The sequence below is a fragment of the Cuculus canorus genome, chromosome 35 (genome assembly GCF_017976375.1).
Source record: "Cuculus canorus isolate bCucCan1 chromosome 35, bCucCan1.pri, whole genome shotgun sequence".
Classification (NCBI taxonomy): domain Eukaryota; kingdom Metazoa; phylum Chordata; class Aves; order Cuculiformes; family Cuculidae; genus Cuculus; species Cuculus canorus.
Genome location: NC_071435.1, coordinates 516,074 through 542,857, shown reverse-complemented (window position 1 = coordinate 542,857; position 26,784 = coordinate 516,074). Strand labels below are relative to the sequence as shown.

Below are 26,784 nucleotides of genomic sequence, written 5' to 3'. Positions count from 1 at the left end.
TTTTTCCCCCCAAATTCCCTTTATTCCCTCTTTTTCCCCCAAATTCCCTTTATTCCCTCTTTTTCCCCCAAAATTCCCTTTATTCCCTCCTTTCCCCCAAAATTCCCTTTATTCCCTCTTTTCCCCCAAATACCCTTTATTCCCTTTTTTCCCCCCAAATTCCCTTTATTCCCTCTTTTCCCCCCAAAATTCCCTTTATTCCCTCTTTCCCCCCAAATACCCTTTATTCCCTCTTTTTCCCCCAAATACCCTTTATTCCCTCTTTTTCCCCCAAAATTCCCTTTATTCCCTCTTTTTCCCCCAAAATTCCCTTTATTCCCTCTTTTCCCCCCAAATTCCCTTATTTCCCCTTAAATCCCCCAACTCCCCCTTTCCCCCCAAATCCCCTTTTTCCCTCATTCTCCCCAAACTCCTTCATTTTCTCCCGAATTCCCTTCTTTTCCTCAGATTCCCTCTTTTTTCCCCCCAATTTCCCCTTCCCTCTCATTTTTCTCGGAGTTCTCTTTATTCCCTCTTTGCCCCCAAAATTTATTCCCACCTTTTGCCCCCAAATTTCCCACTTTCCCCCCAAATCCCTCTCTTCTCTTCACTTTTTTCCCTTCAAATCTGCAATTTCCTTCATTTCCCCCAAATTCCTTCATTCCCCCCAAATTCCTTCATTCCCCCCAAATTCCTTCATTCCCCCCAATTCCTTCATTCCCCCCAAATTCCTTCATTTCCCCCTGAAATCCCCTTTTCCCTCATTTTCCCCCAATCCCTTTCCCCCCTCCTTTCCCCCAAATTCCCTCATTTTCCCCCAACGAAATCATTTTTTCCCCCTTTTCCCCCACACCAAAAATCCCCAAAATGGGATTTTCCCCCCAAAATTTATTCCTTTTTCTCCCCCAATAAAACTTTTATCCCCTATTCCTATTTTTTAACGGATAAAACCACCTCTTTTCCCAATTCCCCCAACTCTTTCCCACCAACCCCTCAATTTTTCCCCCTTTTTTGGCTCCAATTCCCCTTCATCTCTTCCGAACCGAATCAAACCCCACATTTTCTCCTTCAATTCCAATAATTCACTCCTTTCCTTTTCCCTTAACAACGCCCTTATCCCTAATCCCTATTTTTTAACGGATAAAACCACCTCTTCTCCCAATTTCCTGAACCCTTTCCCACCAAACGCTCAATTTCGTCCATTTTTCACCCCCAAATCCCCATTTTCGCGCTTCCAAATGGAATTTTTCCCCCTCAATTTTCCCAATTTCCCTATTTTTTTATTCCCAGTTTTTCCCTCCTCGGCTTTTCCCGGCACGGATTTCTTCACCGCTTTCCCTCAGAACGACGCCGTTGGCGCTCATCCCGACCTCCGCCTCCTCCTCAGCGCTCATTCCGACGCCACCGCCGTCCAGGTGACCGTTCCCGGCGGTTCCTTCACCGCCACCTTCACCCTCCACCGGGGCCAAACGGAACATCTGAGCATTCCCGGCGCTTCCGAAGCCGTTTCCGACCGACCCTCCGCTAAAGTCTTCTCCATCCAAAGCAACAAAGCCATCTCGGTGGTGGCCGTCAGCTCCAAGAGGTTCACGGTCGGAGCCACCGCCGTGTTGCCGGTGGAGATGTTGGGTGACCTCTACTACGTGGTGACGCCGGAAGGTACGGAAGACGAAGGGCTCAAGGAATTCCTGGTGGTGGCCGGAAAAGCTCCGACCACCGTCTCCATCGAGGTCAAAGGGAGGATTTCCTACCGGAGGAGAACGTACTCTACGGGTTCCACCATCCGTATCTTCTTGAGCGCTTTCCACAGCGTCCAACTCCAAAGCAAAAGAGACCTTTCTGGCACGAAGGTGACGTCGGATCACGCCGTGGCGGTCCTCAGCGGCCATACTTGCGTCAAGATGGCGGCGGGATGCGACTACGTGGTGGAGCAGCTCCTGCCCGTGGTGGCGTGGGGGAAAGCCTACGTGGTCCCACCCATCCCTTGGCAGAAGAAGAAGGACTTCGCTTACGTGGCGGCGGCCGAAAGGACCTCCGTCACCTACAACGTCCACGGGGTGGTGACCACCAAAGAGTTGGAGGAAGGAGAGGTCCTCAAAGTGGAGATGAGAGGGACTTCGGGGCTCTACGTCAGCTCTTCGGCCGCAATCCAAGTGGTCTTCTTCTTCACCGGCGCCAAGAAGGGTTCCCATCGCCACGACCCCTTTCTCCTCACCGTCCCACCCATCTCCTCCTTCTGCTCCTCTTACGTGGTCAGTAGTCCCAAGGGCTTCGAGAACCACCTGACGGTGGTGGCCCGCGAGGAGGACACCTCCACCATCACCTTCAACGCCAAGACGGACAGCTCGGTGTCTTGGCAAGTCATTCCCGGCTCGGGTTTCTCCTGGGCCACCATCACCGTGAGGAACCCTGAGGAGATCCAAAGCGTTGAGCACCACGCGGCGCCCATCGGGGTGTGGGTCTTTGGGTTTCAGTACTATATGGGTTACGGCTTCTCCGGCCTTTGCGCCACACGTGAGTTGAGGGCAAAGCATGGTGGGTCCATCAATGGGGTCCCACCAAAGCTCCAGAGGGGTTGAGGGCAACAGGAGGGGTTCAAAGTCCATCTCCAGGTCCTCAATGGGGTTCCACCAAAGCTCCAAAGGGGTTGAGGTCAACAGGAGGGGTTCAAAGTCCATCTCCAGGTCCTCATTTGGGTTCCATCAACTCCATCCAAAGCTCCAGAGTGGTTGAGGTCAACAGGAGGGGTTCAAAGTCCATCTCCAGGTCCTCAGTGGGGTTCCATCAACTCCATCCAAAGCTCCGGAGGGGTTGAGGGCAACAGGAGAGGGTTCAAAGTCCATCTCTAAGTCCATCAATGGGGTTCCATCAACTCCGTTCAAAGCTCCGGAGGGGTTGAGGGCAACAGGAGGGGTTCAAAGTCCATCTCCAGGTCCTCAATGGGGCCCCACCAAAGCTCCAGAGGGGTTGAGGGCAATAGGAGGGGTTCAAAGTCCACCTCTAAGTCCATCAATGGGGTTCCACCAAAGCTCCAGAGGGGTTGAGGGCAACGGGAGGGGTTCAAAGTCCATCTCCAGGTCCTCAATGGGGTTCCATCAACTCCATCCAAAGCTCCAGAGTGGTTGAGGTCAACAGGAGGGGTTCAAAGTCCATCAATTGGGTCCCACCAAAGCTCCGGAGGGGTTGAGGGCAATGGGAGGGGTTCAAAGTCCACCTCCAGGTCCATCAATGAGGTCCCACCAAAGCTCCAGAGGGGTTGAGGGCAACGGGAGGGGTTCAAAGTCCATCTCCAGCTCCATCAATTGGGTCCCACCAAAGCTCCAGAGGGGTTGAGGTCAACAGGAGGGGTTCAAAGTCCATCTCCAGGTCCTCTATGGGGTTCCATCAACTCCATCCAAAGCTCCAGAGGGGTTGAGGGCAACAGGAGGGGTTCAAAATCCATCTCCAGGTCCTCAATGGGGTTCCATCAACTCCATCCAAAGCTCCAGAGGGGTTGAGGGCAATGGGAGGGGTTCAAAGTCCATCTCTAAGTCCATCAATGGGGTCCCACCAAAGCTCCAGAGGGGTTGAGGGCAATGGGAGGGGTTCAAAGTCCATCTCCAGGTCCTCAATGGGGTCCCATCAACTCCATCCAAAGCTCCAGAGGGGTTGAGGGCAACGGGAGGGGTTCAAAGTCCATCTCCAGGTCCTCAATTGGGTTCCACCAACTCCATCCAAAGCTCCAGAGTGGTTGAGGTCAACAGGAGGGGTTCAAAGTCCACCTCTAAGTCCATCAATGGGGTCCCACCAAAGCTCCAGAGTGGTTGAGGTCAACAGGAGGGGTTCAAAGTCCACCTCCAAGTCCATCAATTGGGTTCCACCAAAGCTCCAGAGTGGTTGAGGTCAACAGGAGGGGTTCAAAGTCCATCTCTATGTCCATCAATGGGGTTCCACCAAAGCTCCAGAGGGGTTGAGGTCAACAGGAGGGGTTCAAAGTCCACCTCTAAGTCCATCAATGGGGTTCCACCAAAGCTCCGGAGTGGTTGAGGTCAACAGGAGGGGTTGAGGGTGGACTTGGAAGATCTTGGAGGTCCTCCTCCGCCCTCCAGGGTTTTCTTTGGTTTCTCCTCCAGCTTCGCGGCCGCTCTCCTGCCAAGACCTGAGCTGCAAAGAGGGCTGTGAGATGGTGGATGGACAACCCAAGTGCCTCCAAGAAGCCTTCTCCACCTGCTGGACCATGGGCGGCTCTCACTACCAGAGCTTTGATGGTCAACCCTTCCATTTCATGGGTTCCTGCACCTACACTTTGGTCAAGAGTTGTCCTTCGGACCCAACCGGGTCCACCACCTTCAACATCGAGATCCAAAATCAGCATAAGGACATCTCCAAGACCTCTTCCATCGCCTCTTTGGTCATTGAGGTCTACGACGTCACCATCGCCGCCGTCCGCAACGAGAATGGCATCGTGAGGGTGAGAAGGAAGGTCCTCAAGTCCAACCTTGGGTGGTGTCACCTCCTTAATGGTCATCTCGGTGAACCTCAAAGGCTCCATCTTTGCCACCCATGAGGTGGTGACCCCATCCCACCACCTCCTCAAGCGAGAAGACCCCCTCCGAGGTCCGAGATCTTCACGGTTTGACCTCCGGGTTGATGTCCTTCACGGTTTTAGGACCTTTCCTTTTTCTCCTCCAGGTCAACCACCTCCGTTCCCACCTCCCCATCTCCATCTCCCAAGGGCGAATCCAACTGGAGCAGAACGGGAGGTTCCTCCAGGTCACCACCGCCTTCCAACTGAAGGTCTTCTACGATTGGGAGGACCACGCGGTGGTCAAACTTCCCAAGAGGTTCTCCGGGAAAGTCTGCGGTTTGTGCGGCGACGCCAAAGATGAGACCTTCACCCATGGTGGTCCCTCCACCCAAGAGGTCCTCAAGTGGGCTCAAAGCTGGAGGACCACCACCCAGAGCTTCGCTTGCGCCGAGAGCTGCGGCGATGAGTGTAGGCGGTGTCAAGCGGATGAAGAAGCGGTGGTGGCCTTCCAGGAGAAGACCTGGTGTGGGTTCCTCACTCAACCGTTGGGGCCTTTGAGGAGATGTCACTCCGCCGTCGATCCCACCGCGTACGTGAAGATGTGTCTCTACGAGCTGTGCATGGCCCACGGCCGCCGCGACGCCCTCTGCCGCGTCCTCCAGGCCTACGCCGACAGCTGCCACCACCACGGCCTCAACGTGGAGCCCTGGAGGACAGCGGCGCAGTGCCGTGAGTCCAACGCCCAGGGGAGGGGGGGAAGAGGTCCGTGGACCACCGTGACCTCCGTGGCCCATCCCACCATCTCCTGACCCACCATGACCTCCATGTCCCATCCGACCATCTCCTGACCCACCATGACCTCCATGTCCCACCATGACCTCCGTGGCCCATCCGACCATCTCCTGACCCACCATGACCTCCATGTCCCACCGTGACCTCCATGTCCCATCCAACCATGTCCCACCCAACCGTGACCTCCATGTCCCACCGTGACCTCCGTGTCCCGTCCAACCATGTCCCACCCAACCATGACCTCCACATCCCGTCCCACCGTGACCTCCATGTCCCACCACGACCTCCATGTACCACCCAACCATGACCTCCGTGGCCCATCCCACCATCTCCTGACCCACCATGACCTCCATGTCCCACCATGACCTCCGTGTCCCGTCCAACCATGTCCCACCCAACCATGACCTCCACATCCCGTCCCACCGTGACCTCCATGTCCCACCACGACCTCCATGTACCACCCAACCATGACCTCCGTGGCCCATCCCACCATCTCCTGACCCACCATGACCTCCATGTTCTGTCCCACCATGACCTCCATGTTCTGTCCCACCATGACCTCCATGTTCTGTCCCACCGTGACCTCCATGTCCCATCCCACCATGACCTCCACATCCCACCATGACCTCCACATCCTGTCCCACCATGTCCCGACCCACCATGACCTCCACATCCTGTCCCACCATGTCCCGACCCACCATGACCTCCATGTTCTGTCCCACCATGGCCTCCATGTCCCACCATGACCTCCATGTCCCATCCAACCATGTCCCACCATGACCTCCATGTCCCACCCAACCATGACCTCCATGTCCCACCATGACCTCCATGTTCCATCCAACCATGTCCCACCATGACCTCCATGTCCCACCATGACCTCCGTGTCCCACTGTGACCTCCGTGTCCCACCATGACCTCCATGTCCCATTCCACCATGACCTCCATGTCCCACCATGACCTCCATGTCCCATTCCACCATCACCTCCACATCCCACCACAACCTCCACGTCCCACCATGACCTCCATGTCCCGTCCCACCATGACCTCCATGTTCTGTCCCACCATGACCTCCATGTTCTGTCCCACCATGACCTCCATGTCCCACCCAACCATGACCTCCATGTCCCACCGTGACCTCTGTGTCCCACCATGACCTCCACGTTCTGTCCCACCATGACCTCCATGTCCCATCCAACCATGTCCCACCCTGACCTCCACGTCCCACCATGACCTCCACGTCCCACCACGACCTCCACCTCCCACGCTGACCCCATTGTCTCCTCCCCCGCAGCCCTCTCCTGCCCGGAGAAGAGCCACCCGACGCCGTGCGCCACCTCCTGTCCCCCCACCTGCAACTCGGCCGTGTCTTCTCCTTCCTGCTCCTCCTCCCCCTGCCTGGAGAGCTGCCAATGCCACCACGGTTTGGTCTTCACCGCCAACCGCTGTGTCCCCAAGACCCAATGCGGTTGCTTCTTTGAAGACCTCCTCCACGGCCCCCACGAGGTCTTCTGGGGTGACACCAACTGCACCAAACGTTGCGCCTGCGATGGGACCACCCAGAAGGTCACGTGCCACCGGGATGGTTGTCCACCTGGAGAAGAATGCCGAGTGGAGAACCACCTTCGTGGTTGTCACCCCAAGAGCTCCGGGATCTGCTCGGTGGTGGGTTTGACCCACTACGAGACCTTCGATGGGGAGAAGTTCACCTTCCAGGGCTCGTGTGTCTATCAGCTGGTGGGGCTGTGCCAGAAGAACCCCCGCCTGGAGGACTTCCAGGTGTTGGTGAAGAACGGTCAACGGGGAGAGGACCTTCTGAGCTCCATCGCTTTGGTGGTGGTCAAAGTGGACAATCAAACCATTGCCATCGGCCAAGAGGAACCCCACAGAGTGAGGGTGAGGGCGACGAAGGGTTCTTGGTGGCACCTCGAGGTTCTGCACCTTCTGCTCCTCAGGTTCAGCTCCGACGTTGGAGCTTTGGGGGAGAACGTTGGGGGGAGTGGAGTGGAGTTGAGTGGAGTTGAGTGGAGTTGAGTGGAGTTGAGTGGAGTTGAGTGGAGTTGAGTTGAGTGGAGTTGAGTGGAGTTCAGTGGAGTGGAGTGGAGTTGAGTGGAGTGGAGTGGAGAAGAGTTGAGTGGAGTGGAGTGGAGTGGAGTGGAGTGGAGTGGAGAAGAGTTGAGTGGAGTGGAGTGGAGTGGAGTGGAGAAGAGTGGAGTGGAGTGGAGTGGAGTGGAGTGGAGAAGAGTGGAGTGGAGTGGAGAAGAGTGGAGTGGAGTGGAGTGGAGTGGAGTGGAGTGGAGAAGAGTGGAGTGGAGTGGAGTGGAGTGGAGTGGAGAAGAGTTGAGTGGAGTGGAGTGGAGAAGAGTTGAGTGGAGTGGAGTGGAGAAGAGTTGAGTGGAGTGGAGTGGAGAAGAGTTGAGTGGAGTGGAGTGGAGTGGAGTGGAGAAGAGTGGAGTGGAGTGGAGTGGAGTTGAGTGGAGTGGAGTTGAGTGGAGTGGAGTGGAGTGGAGAAGAGTTGAGTTGAGTGGAGTGGAGTGGAGTTGAGTGGAGTTGAGTGGAGTTGAGTGGAGAAGAGTTGAGTGGAGTTGAGTTGAGTGGAGTTGAGTTGAGTGGAGTGGAGTGGAGTTGAGTGGAGTGGAGTGGAGTTGAGTGGAGTGGAGTGGAGTTGAGTGGAGAAGAGTTGAGTTGAGTGGAGTTGAGTAGAGTTGAGTGGAGTGGAGTTGAGTGGAGTTGAGTGGAGAAGAGTTGAGTGGAGAAGAGTTGAGTGGAGTTGAGTTGAGTGGAGTGGAGTTGAGTGGAGTTGAGTGGAGTGGAGTTGAGTGGAGTGGAGTTGAGTGGAGTGGAGTGGAGTGGAGTTGAGTGGAGTGGAGTTGAGTGGAGTGGAGTTGAGTGGAGTGGAGTTGAGTTGGGTTGAGTGGAGTGGAGTGGAGTGGAGTTGAGTGGAGTGGAGTGGAGTGGAGTGGAGTTCAGTGGAGTGGAGTGGAGTGGAGTGGAGTGGAGTGGAGTGGAGTGGAGTTGAGTGGAGTGGAGTGGAGTGGAGTTGAGTGGAGTTGAGTGGAGTGGAGTGGAGTGGAGTGGAGTGGAGTGGAGTGGAGTGGAGTTGAGTGGAGTGGAGTGGAGTGGAGTGGAGTGGAGTTGAGTTGAGTGGAGTGGAGTGGAGTGGAGTGGAGTGGAGTGGAGTTGAGTTGAGTGGAGTGGAGTGGAGTGGAGTGGAGTGGAGTGGAGTGGAGTGGAGTGGAGTTGAGTGGAGTGGAGTTGAGTGGAGTTGAGTGGAGTGGAGTGGAGTGGAGTTGAGTTGAGTGGAGTGGAGTGGAGTGGAGTGGAGTGGAGTGGAGTGGAGTGGAGTTGAGTGGAGTGGAGTTGAGTGGAGTTGAGTGGAGTGGAGTTGAGTGGAGTGGAGTTGAGTGGAGTGGAGTTGAGTGGAGTGGAGTGGAGTGGAGTTGAGTGGAGTGGAGTTGAGTTGAGTGGAGTGGAGTGGAGTGGAGTTGAGTGGAGTGGAGTGGAGTGGAGTTGAGTGGAGTGGAGTGGAGTTGAGTGGAGTGGAGTGGAGTGGAGTTGAGTGGAGTTGAGTGGAGTGGAGTGGAGTGGAGTGGAGTGGAGTGGAGTGGAGTGGAGTTGAGTGGAGTGGAGTGGAGTTGAGTGGAGTGGAGTTGAGTGGAGTTGAGTGGAGTGGAGTGGAGTGGAGTTGAGTGGAGTGGAGTGGAGTGGAGTTGAGTGGAGTGGAGTGGAGTGGAGTTGAGTGGAGTGGAGTGGAGTTGAGTGGAGTGGAGTTGAGTGGAGTTGAGTGGAGTGGAGTGGAGTGGAGTGGAGTTGAGTGGAGTGGAGTGGAGTGGAGTTCAGTGGAGTGGAGTGGAGTGGAGTGGAGTGGAGTGGAGTGGAGTGGAGTGGAGTGGAGTGGAGACTCCAAAGCCCATAGAGAAGGTCCAGAGAGTCCATGGAGACTCCAAAGCCCATAGAGAAGGTCCAGAGAGTCCATGGAGACTCCAAAGCTCGTGTAGAAGGTTCAGAGATTCCAAAGTCCACGTAGAAGGTCCAAGAAGTCCATGGAGGCTCCTCAAAGCCCATAGAGAAGGTCCAGAGAGTCCATGGAGGCTCCTCAAAGCCCATAGAGAAGGTCCAGAGAGACCATGGAGACTCCTCAAAGCCCATAGAGAAGGTCCAGAGAGTCCATGGAGACTCCAAAGCCCATAGAGAAGGTCCAGAGAGTCCATGGAGACTCCACAAAGCCCATAGAGAAGGTCCAGAGAGTCCATGGAGACTCCAAAGCCCATAGAGAATGTCCAGAGAGACCATGGAGACTCCTCAAAGCCCATAGAGAAGGTCCAGAGAGTCCATGGAGACTCCTCAAAGCCCATAGAGAAGGTCCAGAGAGTCCATGGAGACTCCAAAGCCCATAGAGAAGGTCCAGAGAGTCCATGGAGACTCCTCAAAGCCCATAGAGAAGGTCCAGAGAGTCCATGGAGGCTCCTCAAAGCCCATAGAGAAGGTCCAGAGAGTCCATGGAGGCTCCTCAAAGCCCATAGAGAAGGTCCAGAGAGTCCATGGAGACTCCAAAGCTCATAGAGAAGGTTCAGAGAGATTCCAAAGTCCACGTAGAAGGTCCAAGAAGTCCATGGAGACTCCTCAAAGCCCATAGAGAAGGTCCAAGAAGTCCATGGAGGCTCCTCAAAGCCCATAGAGAAGGTCCAGAGAGTCCATGGAGACTCCAAAGCTCGTGTAGAAGGTTCAGAGGGATTCCAAAGTCCACATAGAAGGTCCAAGAAGTCCATGGAGGCTCCTCAAAGCCCATAGAGAAGGTCCAGAGAGTCCATGGAGGCTCCTCAAAGCCCATGTAGAAGGTCCAAGAAGTCCATGGAGACTCCAAAGCCCATAGAGAAGTTGTCCTCATCATTGCCCGTCACCTTTCATGGTCCCTTTGGGGTTTTTGGTCCTCAGGTCAACGACCGTTTGGTCCATCTCCCGTTCCACCAGAGGGACGGGAAGGTCTTCATCTACAGATCGGGACGAGAAGCGGTGGTAGAAACCACTTTTGGTGTCACCGTCGCTTACGATTGGAAGAGCGAAGTGACGGTGATGGTGTCCAACGCCTTCGCCAACGCCCTCTGTGGCCTCTGCGGGAACTTCAACGGAGATCCGAGCGATGAGATGATGACCAAAAACGGCCAAAGGACCTCCGATCCGGACCTCTTTGGCCACAGTTGGAAAGTCACCGACATCCCGGGTTGTGTGGAGATGACCTCGGTGGAATGTCCTCTCGCCCCGGCGGTTCCTCAGCAGCAGCAGAAGGTCACCAAGATGGGTTGTGACCTCATCCTTCTGGAAGATGGACCTTTCCGAGGTTGTCACTCTCGCGTTGACGCCAATGAGTACTTCCAAAGGTGTCTCCGCGACGTTTGTCTCCTCCCGGATGGAGAAGATGGGATGTGTGCCATCATCTCCAGTTTCAGCGCCGCCTGTCAGAGCGCCGGAGGGACCGTCCAGAGGTGGAGGAGAGATGGATTCTGCGGTGGGTTGAGGGCCTCGGAAGGGTCCTCCTTCCAGGAATCATCTCCTGGAGAAAAGGGGTCTTCATTCCAGGAATCATCTCCTGGAGAGAAGAGGTCCTCCTTTGAGGAATCATCTCCTGGAGAGAAGGGTTCTTCCTTTGAGGAATCATCTCCTGGAGAGAAGGGTTCTTCCTTTGAGGAATCATCTCCTGGAGAGAAGGTTCTTCCTTTGAGGAATCATCTCCTGCAGAGAAGGGTTCTTCCTTCCAGGAATCATCTCCAGGAGAGAAGGGGTCTTCATTCCAGGAATCATCTCCTGGAGAGAAGAGGTCCTCCTTTGAGGAATCATCTCCAGGAGAGAAGAGGTCCTCCTTTGAGGAATCATCTCCTGGAGAGAAGAGGTCCTCCTTTGAGGAATCATCTCCAGGAGAGAAGGTTCTTCCATTGAGGAATCATCTCCAGGAGAGAAGGTTCTTCCTTCATGGTCACCTCAACCCTTCCAAGTCCATCTCCAAAGGGTTCAGATGTCCTTCACGGTCACCTCAACCCTTCCAAATCCATCTCTGAAGGGTTCAGATGTCCTTCACGGACTCCTCAATAAACTCTGAGCTTCAACCATTGACTAAAACCCAACGTCCACCTGGTGGACCCCCATAACTACGTCCCAGGATCTGCTTTCCTTCCTAAAGGCTTCTCCTTCTCTCCCTTTAGACCTTCCGTGTCCTCCAAACAGCCGTTATGAGATCTGCTCCCTCGGCCCCAGCAGAACCTGTGGAGAGGTCCTCACCCCCTCCGAGTCCTCCCGGAGATGTCGGGAGGGCTGTGAGTGTCTCCAGGGCTTTGCCCTCAGCGGTGACCTCTGCGTTCCCACCTCTCAGTGTGGATGCGTCCACGGAGGACTCTACTACAAAGCCGAGGAGACCTTTTCTCCCACCGCCGAGGAGAAATGTCACTGTGGGGCCGGTGGGAACGTCACCTGTGGACCTTCTTGTCCTGGAGGTGGTGGTGAAGAAGAAGAAGGTGAAGGTCAAACCATCGATGGGATCTTCCAATGTCATCCGGTCAAAGGCGGGACCTGCGTGGCCACCGGGGACCGCACTTATGTCTCCTTTGATGGAGTCATCTTCAACGTCACGGCCACCTGCTCCTACGTCCTGGCCGAGACCTGCGAGGAGGAGGACAACGAGGAGGAGGAGGAGGTCCAACCCTTCGTGGTCACCATCCACAAAGAGCCTCGGCAGAAGAAGAAGGTCTCTGGGATCCGAGAGGTGTCCGTTGAGGTCCATGGGGTCACCTTCAGCTTGAGGAGAGACAAGAGAGGAGAAGTCATGGTAAGGAAGAGCTTCGCGGGGGCACTTCATGGACCTCAGTGGCCTCACCTGGGGGTTCCTGTGGACCTCAACTCAAGGCGAGAGGGGAACCATCGTGGTGGATCCACCTCTTCTGGGTCTGTAGGTGATGGGGACCCCATCTCAGGTCTTCTATTGACCTCAGTGACCCCATCTCGGGGTTCCTGTGGACCTCAGGGACCCCACCTCAGGTCTTCTATTGACCTCAACTCAAGGCGAGAGAGGAACCATCGTGGTGGATCCACTTCTTCTGGGTCTGTAGGTGATGGGGACCCCATCTCAGGTCTTCTATTGACCTCGATGGCCCCATCTCGGGGCTCCTATTGACCTCAGTGACCCCATCTCAGGTCTTCTATTGACCTCCACTCAAGGCGAGAGGGGAACCATTGTGGTGGATCCACTTCTTCTGGGTCTGTAGGTGATGGTGACCCCATCTCAGGTCTTCTATTGACCTCAGTGACCCCATCTCGGGGTTCCTGTGGACCTCAGGGACCCCACCTCAGGTCTTCTATTGACCTCAACTCAAGGCGAGAGAGGAACCATCGTGGTGGATCCACTTCTTCTGGGTCTGTAGGTGATGGGGACCCCATCTCAGGTCTTCTGTTGACCTCGATGGCCCCATTTTGGGGCTCCTATTGACCCCATCTCGGGGTTCCTGTGGACCTCAACTCAAGGCGAGAGGGGAACCATTGTGGTGGATCCACCTCTTCTGGGTCTGTAGATGATGGGGACCCCATCTCAGGTCTTCTATTGACCTCAGGGACCCCATCTCGGGGTTCCTGTGGACCTCAACTCAAGGCGAGAGGGGAACCATCGTGGTGGATCCACTCCTTCTGGATCTGTAGGTGATGGGGACCCCATCTTAGGTCTTCTATTGACCTCGATGGCCCCATTTTGGGGCTCCTATTGACCTCAGTGACCCCATCTGAGGTCTTCTATTGACCTCCACTCAAGGCGAGAGAGGAACCATTGTGGTGGATCCACCTCTTCTGGGTCCGTAGATGATGGTGACCCCATCTCAGGTCTTCTATTGACCTCAACTCAAGGCGAGAGAGGAACCATCGTGGTGGATCCACTTCTTCTGGGTCTGCAGATGATGGGGACCCCATCTCAGGTCTTCTATTGACCTCAGTGACCCCATCTGAGGTCTTCTATTGACCTCCACTCAAGGCGAGAGAGGAACCATTGTGGTGGATCCACCTCTTCTGGGTCCGTAGATGATGGTGACCCCACCTCAGGTCTTCTATTGACCTCAGTGACCCCATCTGAGGTCTCCTCTTGACCTCGATGGTCCCATCACCTCCTGCGGACCATCATCTCCATCTTCTCTCACCTGAAGCGAAGACTTTGTGGTCAGAAGAGCCCTCCCTGGAGGTTCTCCTCTCCTCCCTTCTCCTCGGATCCCCTCCAGGTCCCACCAGAAGGTCTCTCTCTCCCTCTTTCTTCTCCAGGTGGACTCCATCTCCCACCACCTCCCGTTCCTCCTCAACCACGGAGAGGTCCACGTTCACCGCCACGGTTTGGGTGTCCTCCTCCAAACGGCCTTTGGGCTGAAGGTTCGCTACGACCACGTCCACCGCGTGACGGTCACCGTTCCGCCCCTCTATGGCCACCGCCTCTGTGGCCTTTGCGGTAACTACAACGGCCGAAAGGAGGACGATCTTCTCCTCCCTGGTGGCCACCGGGACGCGGTGACCTTCCCCTCCGCCTGGAGAACCCCCGAAGTCCCCTGTGATGACCACGAGGAGTGCCCCGAGGACATCTGTCCCGTCTGCACTGAGGAGAAGAAGGTGGTCCTCCACAATCCCAACTACTGCGGCTTCATGGTGGCCCCCGAAGGTCCGTTGTCCTCCTGCCACCACCTTGTAGACCCCAACCCGTATCTCCAAGCTTGTCTCCACGACCTCTGCTTGGCCGAAGGGGACACGCGGGTCCTCTGCCGGAGCATCCAGAGCTACGTGGACGCTTGCCAAGACGCCGGGGCCACCATCCAGGCTTGGAGAAGACCTTCTTTCTGTCGTAAGTGGAGTTATGGACCTTCTAAGGTCGAGAAGTTCCATCCCGGTGGGAGAAGGTGGAAAAGGAGAGGGTTTGGGGTGGGTTTGGAAGAGTCTCTTGGGGTCATCGTGAGGTGGAGGAGATGGTGGGGTTGGGTTGGAGCTCAGTTCAGGTGTGGTTTGGCCAATGAGGAGAAGGGATCCGTGAGGAACATCAAGAGGAGCTCCACCAGGTGGGTTCCATCCATGCTTTGAGCCCCTGAGGAGAAGGGATCTGTGAGGAACATCACGAGGAGCTCCACCAGGTGGGTTCCATCCATGCTTTGAGCCCCTGAGGAGAAGGGATCCGTGAGGAACATCAACTGGAGCTCCACCAGGTGGGTTCCATCCATGCTTTGAGCCCCTGAGGAGAAGGAATCTGTGAGGAACATCAAGAGGAGCTCCACCAGGTGGGTTCCATCCATGCTTTGAGCCCCTGAGGAGAAGGAATCTGTGAGGAACATCAAGAGGAGCTCCACCAGGTGGGTTCCATCCATGCTTTGAGCCCCTGAGGAGAAGGAATCTGTGAGGAACATCACGAGGAGCTCCACCAGGTGGGTTCCATCCATGCTTTGAGCCCCTGAGGAGAAGGGATCCGTGAGGAACATCAAGAGGAGCTCCACCAGGTGGGGTCCATCCATGCTTTGAGCCCCTGAGGAGAAGGGATCCGTGAGGAACATCAAGAGGAGCTCCACCAGGTGGGGTCCATCCATGCTTTGAGCCCCTGAGGAGAAGGGATCTGTGAGGAACATCACGAGGAGCTCCACCAGGTGGGTTCCATCCATGCTTTGAGCCCCTGAGGAGAAGGGATCTGTGAGGAACATCAAGAGGAGCTCCACCAGGTGGGTTCCATCCGTGCTTTGAGCTCATGAGGAGAAGAGATCTGTGAGGAACATCAACCGGAGCTCCACCAGGTGAGTTCCATCCATGCTTTGAGCCCCTGAGGAGAAGGAACCTTTGAGGAACATCAAGAGGAGCTCCACCAGGTGGGTTCCATCCATGCTTTGAGCCCATGAGGAGAAGGGATCCGTGAGGAACATCACGAGGAGCTCCACCAGGTGGGTTCCATCCATGCTTTGAGCCCATGAGGAGAAGGGATCCGTGAGGAACATCAAGAGGAGCTCCACCAGGTGGGTTCCATCCATGCTTTGAGCCCCTGAGGAGAAGGAACCTTTGAGGAACATCAAGAGGAGCTCCACCAGGTGGGTTCCATCCATGCTTTGAGCTCATGGGGAGAAGGGATCCGTGAGGAACATCAAGAGGAGCTCCACCAGGTGGGTTCCATCCATGCTTTGAGCCCCTGAGGAGAAGGGATCCGTGAGGAACATCACGAGGAGCTCCACCAGGTGGGTTCCATCCATGCTTTGAGCCCATGAGGAGAAGGGATCCGTGAGGAACATCAAGAGGAGCTCCACCAGGTGGGTTCCATCCATGCTTTGAGCCCATGAGGAGAAGGAACCTTTGAGGAACATCAAGAGGAGCTCCACCAGGTGGGTTCCATCCATGCTTTGAGCCCCTGAGGAGAAGAGATCTGTGAGGAACATCAAGAGGAGCTCCACCAGGTGGGTTCCATCCATGCTTTGAGCCCCTGAGGAGAAGGGATCTGTGAGGAACATCACGAGGAGCTCCACCAGGTGGGTTCCATCCATGCTTTGAGCCCATGAGGAGAAGGGTTTGGGTTCCACCACCTCTTTTCTGCTCCAACCATGGACCGCAATGACTCTTCCACCCAAGATCTCACCGTTGTCCTTCTTCTCCTTCCAGCCCTTCGTTGTCCGGCCAACAGCTCCTACTCCATCTGCTCCAACCTCTGCTCCAGGAGCTGTGTTGGCCTTCAGGACTCTTCCAGTTGTCCTCAGGGCTGTGTTGAAGGTTGTCCGTGCGATGACGGATACGTCCTGGAGGTCAACGGTTGCGTCCCCGAAGCCGAGTGCGGTTGCTTCACGGATGGACAATACTTCCAGGTAGGGATCTCCTCATCTCCAGGGGGGTTTGGTGGCTTCCAAAGGGACGTCCGGATGGACTTCCGAAGCTCCCTCTGGAAAGGAAGTTCTTGAGAACCTCAAGTCACGATGGGGAGAAGAATAAAACCCCTTCTCTTGAGCTGAAGGCTCAGGAGGAACATCTCAGCGGCTTCTCCGGAGGAGGTGGTGGTCCCGGTGGTCCACGGGAGACACTCGGATTTGAGAGGAGAGCCCTGGGATGGGGTGGAAGGTGGAGGAGAAAGAAAGAGGTGGTGGGGACGTGGCTTTGGGGGCAACCAGGGAGATCAGAAGGACCTCGTGGAGACCCTCCAGGAGCTGAGGAGGACCTGGAAAACCGGGAGAGGAGAAGGGTGGGAGGTCCCATCCCAGGAGGTCCCATCCCAAAGCAGCATTGGAGGAGGGTTGGGGTCACCTCGTCCACCAGGAGATGGTCCTACGCGTGGGACAGAGGTCGGAACGGCGCCAGAGGGACTCTTCCACGTGGAGATGGGTTTGATCTTCTCCCTTTGTGTCCTCCAACAGCTTCAGGAGGTGGTCCTGAAGGACCAATGCCACCGACGGTGTCGCTGTGACCTCAGCCGGGAGGTGGTTTGCAACGACCACCGCTGCACCGAAGATGAGAGCTGCGAAAGCCCCGAGGGGACCATGAGGTGCATCAACCAAAGTAAGAGCCGACGGAGGTGGAACCAAAGGGGACTCCAACGGGGAGGAGGTCCAGGGGTGGAGGGGAGGGTGGAACTCAACATGGGTGGAGGCCACGACCCATCCAGATGGTGGGAACTCAATGGGATGAAGGCCACGACCCATCCAGATGGTGGGAACTCAATGGGATGAAGGCCACGACCCATCCAGATGGTGGGAACTCAACGGGGTGGAGGCCACGACCCATCCAGATGGTGGGAACTCAACGGGGTGGAGGCCACGACCCATCCAGATGGTGGGAACTCAATGGGGTGGAGGCCACGACCCATCCAGATGGTGGGAACTCAATGGGGTGGAGGCCACGACCCATCCAGATGGTGGGAACTCAACGGGGTGGAGGCCACGACCCATCCAGATGGTGGGAACTCAATGGGGTGAAGGCCACGACCCATCCAGATGGTGGGAACTCAATGGGGTGGAGGCCACGACCCATCCAGATGGTGGGAACTCAACATGGTGAAGGCCACGACCCATCCAGATGGTGGGAACTCAACATGGGTGAAGGCCACGACCCATCCAGATGGTGGGAACTCAATGGGGTGGAGGCCACGACCCATCCAGATGGTGGGAACTCAACGGGGTGGAGGCCACGACCCATCCAGATGGTGGGAACTCAATGGGGTGAAGGCCACGACCCATCCAGATGGTGGGAACTCAACGGGGTGGAGGCCACGACCCATCCAGATGGTGGGAACTCAATGGGGTGGAGGCCATGACCCATCCAGATGGTGGGAACTCAACATGGGTGAAGGCCACGACCCATCCAGATGGTGGGAACTCAATGGGGTGAAGGCCACGACCCATCCAGATGGTGGGAACTCAACATGGGTGAAGGCCACGACCCATCCAGATGGTGGGAACTCAATGGGGTGAAGGCCACGACCCATCCAGATGGTGGGAACTCAACATGGGTGAAGGCCACGACCCATCCAGATGGTGGGAACTCAATGGGGTGAAGGCCACGACCCATCCAGATGGTGGGAACTCAACGGGGTGGAGGCCACGACCCATCCAGATGGTGGGAACTCAATGGGGTGGAGGCCACGACCCATCCAGATGGTGGGAACTCAATGGGGTGGAGGCCACGACCCATCCAGATGGTGGGAACTCAACGGGGTGGAGGCCACGACCCATCCAGATGGTGGGAACTCAATGGGGTGAAGGCCACGACCCATCCAGATGGTGGGAACTCAATGGGGTGGAGGCCACGACCCATCCAGATGGTGGGAACTCAACATGGTGAAGGCCACGACCCATCCAGATGGTGGGAACTCAACATGGGTGAAGGCCACGACCCATCCAGATGGTGGGAACTCAATGGGGTGGAGGCCACGACCCATCCAGATGGTGGGAACTCAACGGGGTGGAGGCCACGACCCATCCAGATGGTGGGAACTCAATGGGGTGAAGGCCACGACCCATCCAGATGGTGGGAACTCAACGGGGTGGAGGCCACGACCCATCCAGATGGTGGGAACTCAATGGGGTGGAGGCCATGACCCATCCAGATGGTGGGAACTCAACATGGGTGAAGGCCACGACCCATCCAGATGGTGGGAACTCAATGGGGTGAAGGCCACGACCCATCCAGATGGTGGGAACTCAACATGGGTGAAGGCCACGACCCATCCAGATGGTGGGAACTCAATGGGGTGAAGGCCACGACCCATCCAGATGGTGGGAACTCAACATGGGTGAAGGCCACGACCCATCCAGATGGTGGGAACTCAATGGGGTGAAGGCCACGACCCATCCAGATGGTGGGAACTCAACGGGGTGGAGGCCACGACCCATCCAGATGGTGGGAACTCAACATGGGTGAAGGCCACGACCCATCCAGATGGTGGGAACTCAACGGGGTGGAGGCCACGACCCATCCAGATGGTGGGAACTCAACGGGGTGGAGGCCATGACCCATCCAGGTGGTGGGAACTCAACATGGGTGGAGGCCACGACCTCAACGCTACTTGGTGGGACCTCAACGCCTCTTGGTTGGACCTCAACGCCTCTTGGTTGGACCTCAACGCCACTTGGTTGGACCTCAATTCCACTTGGAGGGACCTCAACGCCACTTGGTTGGACCTCAACGCCTCTTGGTGGACCTCAATGCCTCTTGATGGGACCTCAATGCCTCTTGGTGGACCTCAACGCCTCTTGGAGGGACCTCAACGCCTCTTGGTGGGACCTCAACGCCTCTTGGAGGGACCTCAACGCCACTTGGTGGAACCTCAACGCCTCTTGGTGGACCTCAACGCCTCTTGATTGGACCTCAACGCCACTTGGAGGGACCTCAACGCCTCTTGGTGGGACCTCAACGCCTCTTGATTGGACCTCAACACCACTTGGTGGACCTCAACGCCTCTTGGTGGGCCTCAACGCCTCTTGGTTGGGCCTCAACACCTCTTCGTTGGACCTCAACGCCACTTGGAGGGACCTCAACGCCTCTTGGAGGGCCCTCAACGCCTCTTGGTGGGCCCTCAATTCCACTTGGTGGACCTCAACGCCTCTTGGTGGGACCTCAACGCCTCTTGGTGGGACCTCAACGCCACTTGGAGGGACCTCAACGCCTCTTGGTGGGACCTCAACGCCTCTTGGTTGGACCTCAATTCCACTTGGAGGGACCTCAACGCCACTTGGTGGAACCTCAACGCCTCTTGGTGGACCTCAACGCCTCTTGGTGGGCCCTCAACGCCTCTTGGTGGACCTCAACGCCTCTTGATGGGCCCTCAACGCCTCTCGGTGGACCTCAACGCCTCTTGGTGGGACCTCAACGCCACTTGGAGGGCCCTCAACGCCTCTTGGTGGGCCCTCAATTCCACTTGGTGGGACCTCAACGCCTCTTGGTGGGACCTCAACACCTCTTGGTGGGTCCTCACCACCTCTTGCCTTTGCGGTGGCCCCATTTTTCTCTCACCTCCGGTGGTTTCTTCTCCTCCAGATCCCTGCAAAGCCCTTCGCTGTCGTCCCAAGGAGAGATGTTTGGTGACGGACGGTCAACCCCGGTGTGTCCCATCGCTGGTGGCCTCGTGCTGGGCTTGGGGGGACCCTCACTACCACAGCTTCGATGGCCTCGACTTCGACTTCCACGGCACCTGCGGTTACACCATGGCCGAGACCTGCGGCCCTGACCCCACCCTGGTGGCCTTCAAGGTGGAGGCCAAGAACGACCTCCTCGGAGGGGTGACGACGGCCTCTTACGTCGCCACCGCCACCGTCGAAGTCTACGGCCACCGTGTCTCCATCCACCGGAGAGAAGTCGGCAAAGTCCGGGTGGGTTGACCTCAACAGAAGGACAAAGGGGACTTTCCCACCTCCTCTTCTTCTCTTCTTCTCTGCGTCCTCCTCTTCCTCTCCACCTCCTTCTCTTCTTCTCCGCCTCCTCCTCTTCTTCTCCACCTCCTCCTCTTCTTCTCCTCTCCCTCTCCTCTTCCTCTCCACCTCCTCCTCTTCCTCTCCACCTCCTTCTCTTCTCTTCTTCTCCACCTCCTCCTCTTCTTCTCCACCTCCTCCTCTTCTCCTCCTCCTCTTCTCCACGTCCTCCTCTTCCTCTCCACATTCTCCTCCTCTTCCTCTCCACCTCCTCCTCTTCTTCTCCACCTCCTCCTCTTCCTCTCCACCTCCTCCTCTTCCTCTCCACCTCCTTCTCTTCTTCTCTTCCTCTCCACCTCCTCCTCTTCCTCTCCACCTCCTCCTCTTCCTCTCCACCTCCTCCTCTTCCTCTCCACCTCCTCCTCTTCCTCTCCACCTCCTCCTCCTCTTCTCCACCTCCTCCTCTTCTCCACCTCCTCCTCTTCTTCTCCACCTCCTCCTCTTCCTCTCCACCTCCTCCTCTTCTCCACCTCCTTCTCTTCCTCTCCACCTCCTCCTCTTCCTCTCCACCTCCTCCTCTTCCTCTCCACCTCCTCCTCTTCCTCTCCACCTCCTTCTCTTCCTCTCCACCTCCTCCTCTTCCTCTCCACCTCCTCCTCCTCTTCTCCACCTCCTCCTCTTCTTCTCCACCTCCTCCTCTTCCTCTCCACCTCCTCCTCTTCTTCTCCACCTCCTCCTCTTCCTCTCCACCTCCTCCTCCTCTTCTCCACCTCCTCCTCTTCTTCTCCACCTCCTCCTCTTCTTCTCCACCTCCTCCTCTTCTTCTCCACCTCCTCCTCCTCTTCTCCACCTCCTCCTCTTCTCCTCCTCCTCTTCTCCACCTCCTCCTCTTCCTCTCCACATTCTCCTCCTCTTCTCCACATCCTCCTCTTCCCCCTCTTCCTCTCCATGACCTCCTCTTCTTCTCCACGTCCTCTTCTTCTCCTCCTCTTCTCCTCCTCTTCTTCTCTTCTCCTCCTCCTCTTCTCCACATCCTCCCTCTTCTTCTTCTCCACGTCCTCCTCCTCCTCTCCACCTCCTTCTCTTCCTCTCCTCTTCTCCTCCTCTTCTTCTCCTCTTCTTCTCCTCCTCCTCCATTTCTCCACGTCCTCCTCTTCTTTTCCACATCCTCTTCTTCTCTGTGTCCTCCTCCTCCTTCTCCACATCCTCCCCTTCTCCTCTTCTCCTCCTCTTCTTCTCCTCTTCTCCTTCTCCTCTTCTCCACATCCTCCTCTTCTTCTCTTCTCCTCCTCTTCTTCTCCGCCTCTTCTCCTCTTCTTCCTCCTCTTCTCCACATCTTCCTCTTCCTCTCCACGTCCTCCTCTTCTCCTCCCCTTCTCCTCCTCTCCTCCTCCTCTTCTCCTCCTCTCCTCCTCTCCTCCTCCTCTCCTCCTCTCCTCCTCCTCTTCTCCTCCTCTCCTCCTCTCCTCCTCTCCTCCTCTCCTCCTCTCCTCCTCTCCTCCTCTCCTCCTCCTCCTCTCCTCCTCCTCTCCTCCTCCTCTCCTCCTCCTCCTCCTCTTCTCCTCCTCTTCTCCTCCTCTCCTCCTCCTCTCCTCCTCCTCTCCTCCTCTCCTCCTCCTCTCCTCCTCCTCCTCTCCTCCTCCTCTCCTCTCCTCCTCCTCCTCTCCTCCTCCTCTCCTCCTCTCCTCCTCTCCTCCTCCTCCTCTCCTCCTCCTCTCCTCCTCCTCTCCTCCTCCTTCTCCTCCTCCTCTCCTCCTCCTCTCCTCCTCCTCTTCTCCTCCTCTCCTCCTCTCCTCCTCTCCTCCTCTCCTCCTCTCCTCCTCCTCCTCTCCTCCTCCTCTCCTCCTCCTCTCCTCCTCCTCTCCTCCTCTTCTCCTCCTCCTCTTCTCCTCCTCTTCTTCTCCTCCTCCTCTTCTCCACATCCTCCTCTTCCTCTCCACGTCCTCCTCTTCTCCTCCTCTCCACGTCCTCCTCTCCTCCTCTTCTCCACCTCCTCCTCCTCCTCCTCCTCCTCCTCCTCCTCTCCCCCATTCTTCCCTTCGGAGCCACCAAGAGACCTCCAAACGGGTGGACACCACCTCTCTGCAGAACCTCACGGCGATGACCTGCATTGATGGACACAAACTCAAAGCCCATGAGGTCACCAAACCGGAGGACTTCCACCACTCGGGGCACCTCCGAAGCTCTCGATGGAGGTTTTGAACCTCCCCAGGAGATCGTGGAGGTGGTGGTGGTGGTTGGTTTCTCCTCATGGTCTCCTCAGACCTCACCCGCGGCTTCTGTGGCCCCAACCGAGGTGGTCACCCACCCTCTATGTCCACCCGGTCCTCACCTCTTACTCCTCCTCCACCGTAGGTGAACGGAGTGAGCGCTCTCCTCCCGGTGACTCTGGAAGACGGGAAGGTCCACATCTTCCAGAGTGGCCTCCACGCGGTGGTGGAGACGGATTTTGGCCTGAGGGTCACCTACGACTGGAGGTGGCACCTTCTCCTCGACCTCTCCAGCAGTTACTTCAACCAAACCTGTGGCCTCTGCGGGAACTTCAACCTCCGACCCCACGACGATGTCCCTCACGGAGGCGCCGACCTCGACGCTTTGCTCCCTTGGGTGGAGAAATGGAAGAACTTCGACGACGATGACCCCTTCTGTTGGGACCACTGCGAAGGTCACTGTCCTCTCTGCGAGGAGGAGAAGAAAGAGCTTTATGGTGGTAACCACTACTGTGGGCTCCTCAAGAAGACCTTCCGAGGGCCCTTCGAGGCGTGTCATGAAGTGGTCAAACCTCGAGACTTCTATCGCAACTGCCTCTACGACGTTTGCCTCCACCGTGGGGCCAAGAAGATCTTCTGCCAAGTGCTGGAGACCTACGCCTCCACCTGCCAGAAGAACGGAGTCCTTCTCCATGACTGGAGGACACCTGCCGGTTGCCGTAAGTCATTGTCTTCCTCTTCGCTCCACACCAGGGAGGGCGGTTCCTCAAGGAGAAGAACATCGAGAGTGGGGCGGTGGGGTCAAAAGTTGGTGGTGGGACCTCCAGAGGGTCATGAGGACCATCGCGTCTCCGTCTTCTGGTCCTCAGTGGTCATATTTGGGCGTTTGGTTGGACTCGAGTGCGGTGATGGTGCTGTTTTGGTGGTGGTTCTGCTCTTGAAGGTCTCCTCAAGAAGAGGAACGTTGAGTCTGGGGTCAAAAGTTGGTGGTGGGACCTCCAGATGGTCCATGAGGACCATCGCATCTCCATCTTCTGGTCCTCAGTGGTCATATTTGGGCGTTTGGTTGGACTCGGGTGTGGTGACGGTGCCGTTTTGGTGGTGGTTGTCCTCTTGGAGGTCTTCTCAAGAGGAGGAACATCGAGCGTGGGGTCAACACTTGGTGGTGGGACCTCCAGATGGTCATGAGGACCATCGCATCTCCGTCTTCTCGTCCTCAGTGGTCATATTTGGGTGTTTGGTTGGACTCGGGTGCGGTGACGGCACCGTTTCAGTGGTGGTTCTGCTCTTGGAGGTCTCCTCAAGAGGAGGAACATCGAGTGTGGGGTCAAAAGTTGGTGGTGGGACCTCCAGATGGTCATGAGGACCATCACATCTCCGTCTTCTCGTCCTCAGTGGTCATATTTGGGTGTTTGGTTGGACTCGAGTGCGGTGACGGCACCGTTTCAGTGGTGGTTCTCCTCTTGGAGGTCTTCTCAGGAGGAAGAACATCGAGTCTGCGGTCAACACTTGGTTGTGGGGACTCTGTTGGACCTCCAGGGGGTCATGAGGACCATCACATCTCCATCTTCTCCTCCTCAGTGGTCATATTTGGGCGTTTGGTTGGACTCGGGTGTGGTGACGGCACCGTTTCAGTGGTGGTTCTCCTCTTGGAGGTCTCCTCAAGAGGAGGAACATGGAGTGTGGGGTCAAAAGTTGGTGGTGGGACCTCCAGGTGGTCATGAGGACCATCGCGTCTCCATCTTCTCCTCCTCAGTGGTCATATTTGGGTGTTTGGTTGGACTCGGGTGTGGTGATGGTGCTGTTTTGGTGGTGGTTCTCCTCTTGGAGGTCTCCTCAAGAGGAGGAACATCGAGTGTGGGGTCAAAAGTTGGTGGTGGGACCTCCAGGTGGTCATGAGGACCATCACATCTCCGTCTTCTCGTCCTCAGTGGTCATATTTGGGCGTTTGGTTGGACTCGAGTGTGGTGACGGCACCGTTTCAGTGGTGGTTGTCCTCTTGGAGGTCTTCTCAGGAGGAAGAACATGGAGTGTGGGGTCAAAAGTTGGTGGTGGGACCTCCAGAGGGTCATGAGGACCATCACATCTCCGTCTTCTCCTCCTCAGTGGTCATATTTGGGTGTTTGGTTGGACTCGAGTGCGGTGACGGCACCGTTTCAGTGGTGGTTCTCCTCTTGGAGGTCTTCTCAGGAGGAAGAACATCGAGTCTGCGGTCAACACTTGGTTGTGGGGACTCTGTTGGACCTCCAGGGGGTCATGAGGACCATCACATCTCCATCTTCTCCTCCTCAGTGGTCATATTTGGGCGTTTGGTTGGACTCGAGTGTGGTGACGGCACCGTTTCAGTGGTGGTTCTCCTCTTGGAGGTCTCCTCAAGAGGAGGAACATCGAGCGTGGGGTCAACACTTGGTGGTGGGACCTCCAGATGGTCATGAGGACCATCGCGTCTCCATCTTCTCCTCCTCAGTGGTCATATTTGGGTGTTTGGTTGGACTCGAGTGCGGTGATGGTGCTGTTTTGGTGGTGGTTCTGCTCTTGGAGGTCTCCTCAGGAGGAAGAACATGGAGTGTGGGGTCAAAACTCGGTTGTTGGGACTCTGTTGGACCTCCAGGGGCTCATGAGGACCATCACATCTCCATCTTCTGGTCCCCAGTGGTCATATTTGGGTGTTTGGTTGGACTCGGGTGTGGTGACGGCGCTGTTTTGGTGGTGGTTCTCCTCTTGGAGGTCTTCTCAGGAGGAAGAACATCGAGTGTGGGGTCAAAAGTCGGTGGTGGGACCTCCAGGTGGTCCATGAGGACCATCGCGTCTCCATCTTCTCCTCCTCAGTGGTCATATTTGGGCGTTTGGTTGGACTCGGGTGCGGTGACGGCACCGTTTCAGTGGTGGTTCTGCTCTTGGAGGTCTCCTCAAGAGGAGGAACATGGAGTGTGGGGTCAAAAGTTGGTGGTGGGACCTCCAGGGGGTCATGAGGACCATCGCATCTCCATCTTCTCCTCCTCAGTGGTCATATTTGGGTGTTTGGTTGGACTCGGGTGTGGTGATGGTGCTGTTTTGGTGGTGGTTCTGCTCTTGGAGGTCTCCTCAAGAAGAGGAACATCGAGTGTGGGGTCAACACTTGGTTGTGGGGACTCTGTGGGACCTCCAGGTGGTCATGAGGACCATCACATCTCCATCTTCTGGTCCTCAGTGGTCATATTGGGGCGTTTGGTTGGACTCGGGTGTGGTGACGGTGCCGTTTCAGTGGTGGTTCTCCTCTCGGAGGTCTTCTCAAGAGGAGGAACATCGAGTGTGGGGTCAAAAGTTGGTGGTGGGACCTCCAGGGGGTCATGAGGACCATCACATCTCCATCTTCTCCTCCTCAGTGGTCATATTTGGGCGTTTGGTTGGACTTGAGTGTGGTGATGGTGCCGTTTTGGTGGTGGTTCTGCTCTTGGAGGTCTCCTCAAGAAGAGGAACATCGAATGTGGGGTCAACACTTGGTTGTGGGGACTCTGTGGGACCTCCAGATGGTCCATGAGGACCATCACATCTCCATCTTCTCCTCCTCAGTGGTCATATTTGGGCGTTTGGTTGGACTCGGGTGTGGTGATGGTGCTGTTTTGGTGGTGGTTCTGCTCTTGGAGGTCTCCTCAAGAGGAGGAACATCGAGTCTGGGGTCAAAAGTCTGTGGTGGGACCTCCAGGTGGTCCATGAGGACCATCACATCTCCATCTTCTCGTCCTCAGTGGTCATATTTGGGTGTTTGGTTGGACTCGGGTGCGGTGACGGTGCCGTTTCAGTGGTGGTTCTGCTCTTGGAGGTCTCCTCAAGAAGAGGAACATCGAGTGTGGGGTCAACACTTGGTTGTGGGGACTCTGTTGGACCTCCAGATGGTCATGAGGACCATCGCATCTCCATCTTCTCCTCCTCAGTGGTCATATTTGGGTGTTTGGTTGGACTCGGGTGCGGTGACGGTGCCGTTTCGGTGGTGGTTCTGCTCTTGGAGGTCTTCTCAGGAGGAAGAACATCGAGTGTGGGGTCAAAACTCGATGGTGGGACCTCCAGAGGGTCATGAGGACCATCACATCTCCATCTTCTCCTCCTCAGTGGTCATATTTGGGCGTTTGGTTGGACTCGAGTGTGGTGACGGCACCGTTTCAGTGGTGGTTCTCCTCTTGGAGGTCTCCTCAAGAGGAGGAACATCGAGCGTGGGGTCAAAAGTTGGTGGTGGGACCTCCAGGGGGTCATGAGGACCATCGCGTCTCCATCTTCTCCTCCTCAGTGGTCATATTTGGGTGTTTGGTTGGACTCGGGTGTGGTGATGGTGCTGTTTTGGTGGTGGTTCTGCTCTTGGAGGTCTCCTCAAGAAGAGGAACATCGAGTGTGGGGTCAACACTTGGTTGTGGGGACTCTGTTGGACCTCCAGGGGGTCATGAGGACCATCACATCT

At 56.4% G+C, this 26,784-nt stretch overlaps 1 protein-coding gene across 2 annotated transcripts in view; it reads left to right on the top strand.

The window, feature by feature from the left end:
• The window catches only part of LOC128849939 (IgGFc-binding protein-like), a 49,556-nt gene that overhangs the window by 3,192 nt on the left and 19,580 nt on the right, over positions 1 to 26,784 (top strand). For both annotated transcript variants that reach the window (XM_054052674.1, XM_054052672.1), the window contains exons 3-13: positions 1,270 to 2,493; positions 4,092 to 4,429; positions 4,651 to 5,215; positions 6,570 to 7,171; positions 10,211 to 10,781; positions 11,473 to 12,092; positions 13,562 to 14,129; positions 15,911 to 16,110; positions 16,654 to 16,795; positions 19,772 to 20,103; positions 22,498 to 23,071. In XM_054052674.1, coding sequence (XP_053908649.1) covers positions 1,270 to 2,493; positions 4,092 to 4,429; positions 4,651 to 5,215; positions 6,570 to 7,171; positions 10,211 to 10,781; positions 11,473 to 12,092; positions 13,562 to 14,129; positions 15,911 to 16,110; positions 16,654 to 16,795; positions 19,772 to 20,103; positions 22,498 to 23,071 — 5,736 coding nt within the window. The remainder of the gene's footprint in view (positions 1 to 1,269; positions 2,494 to 4,091; positions 4,430 to 4,650; positions 5,216 to 6,569; positions 7,172 to 10,210; positions 10,782 to 11,472; positions 12,093 to 13,561; positions 14,130 to 15,910; positions 16,111 to 16,653; positions 16,796 to 19,771; positions 20,104 to 22,497; positions 23,072 to 26,784) is intronic.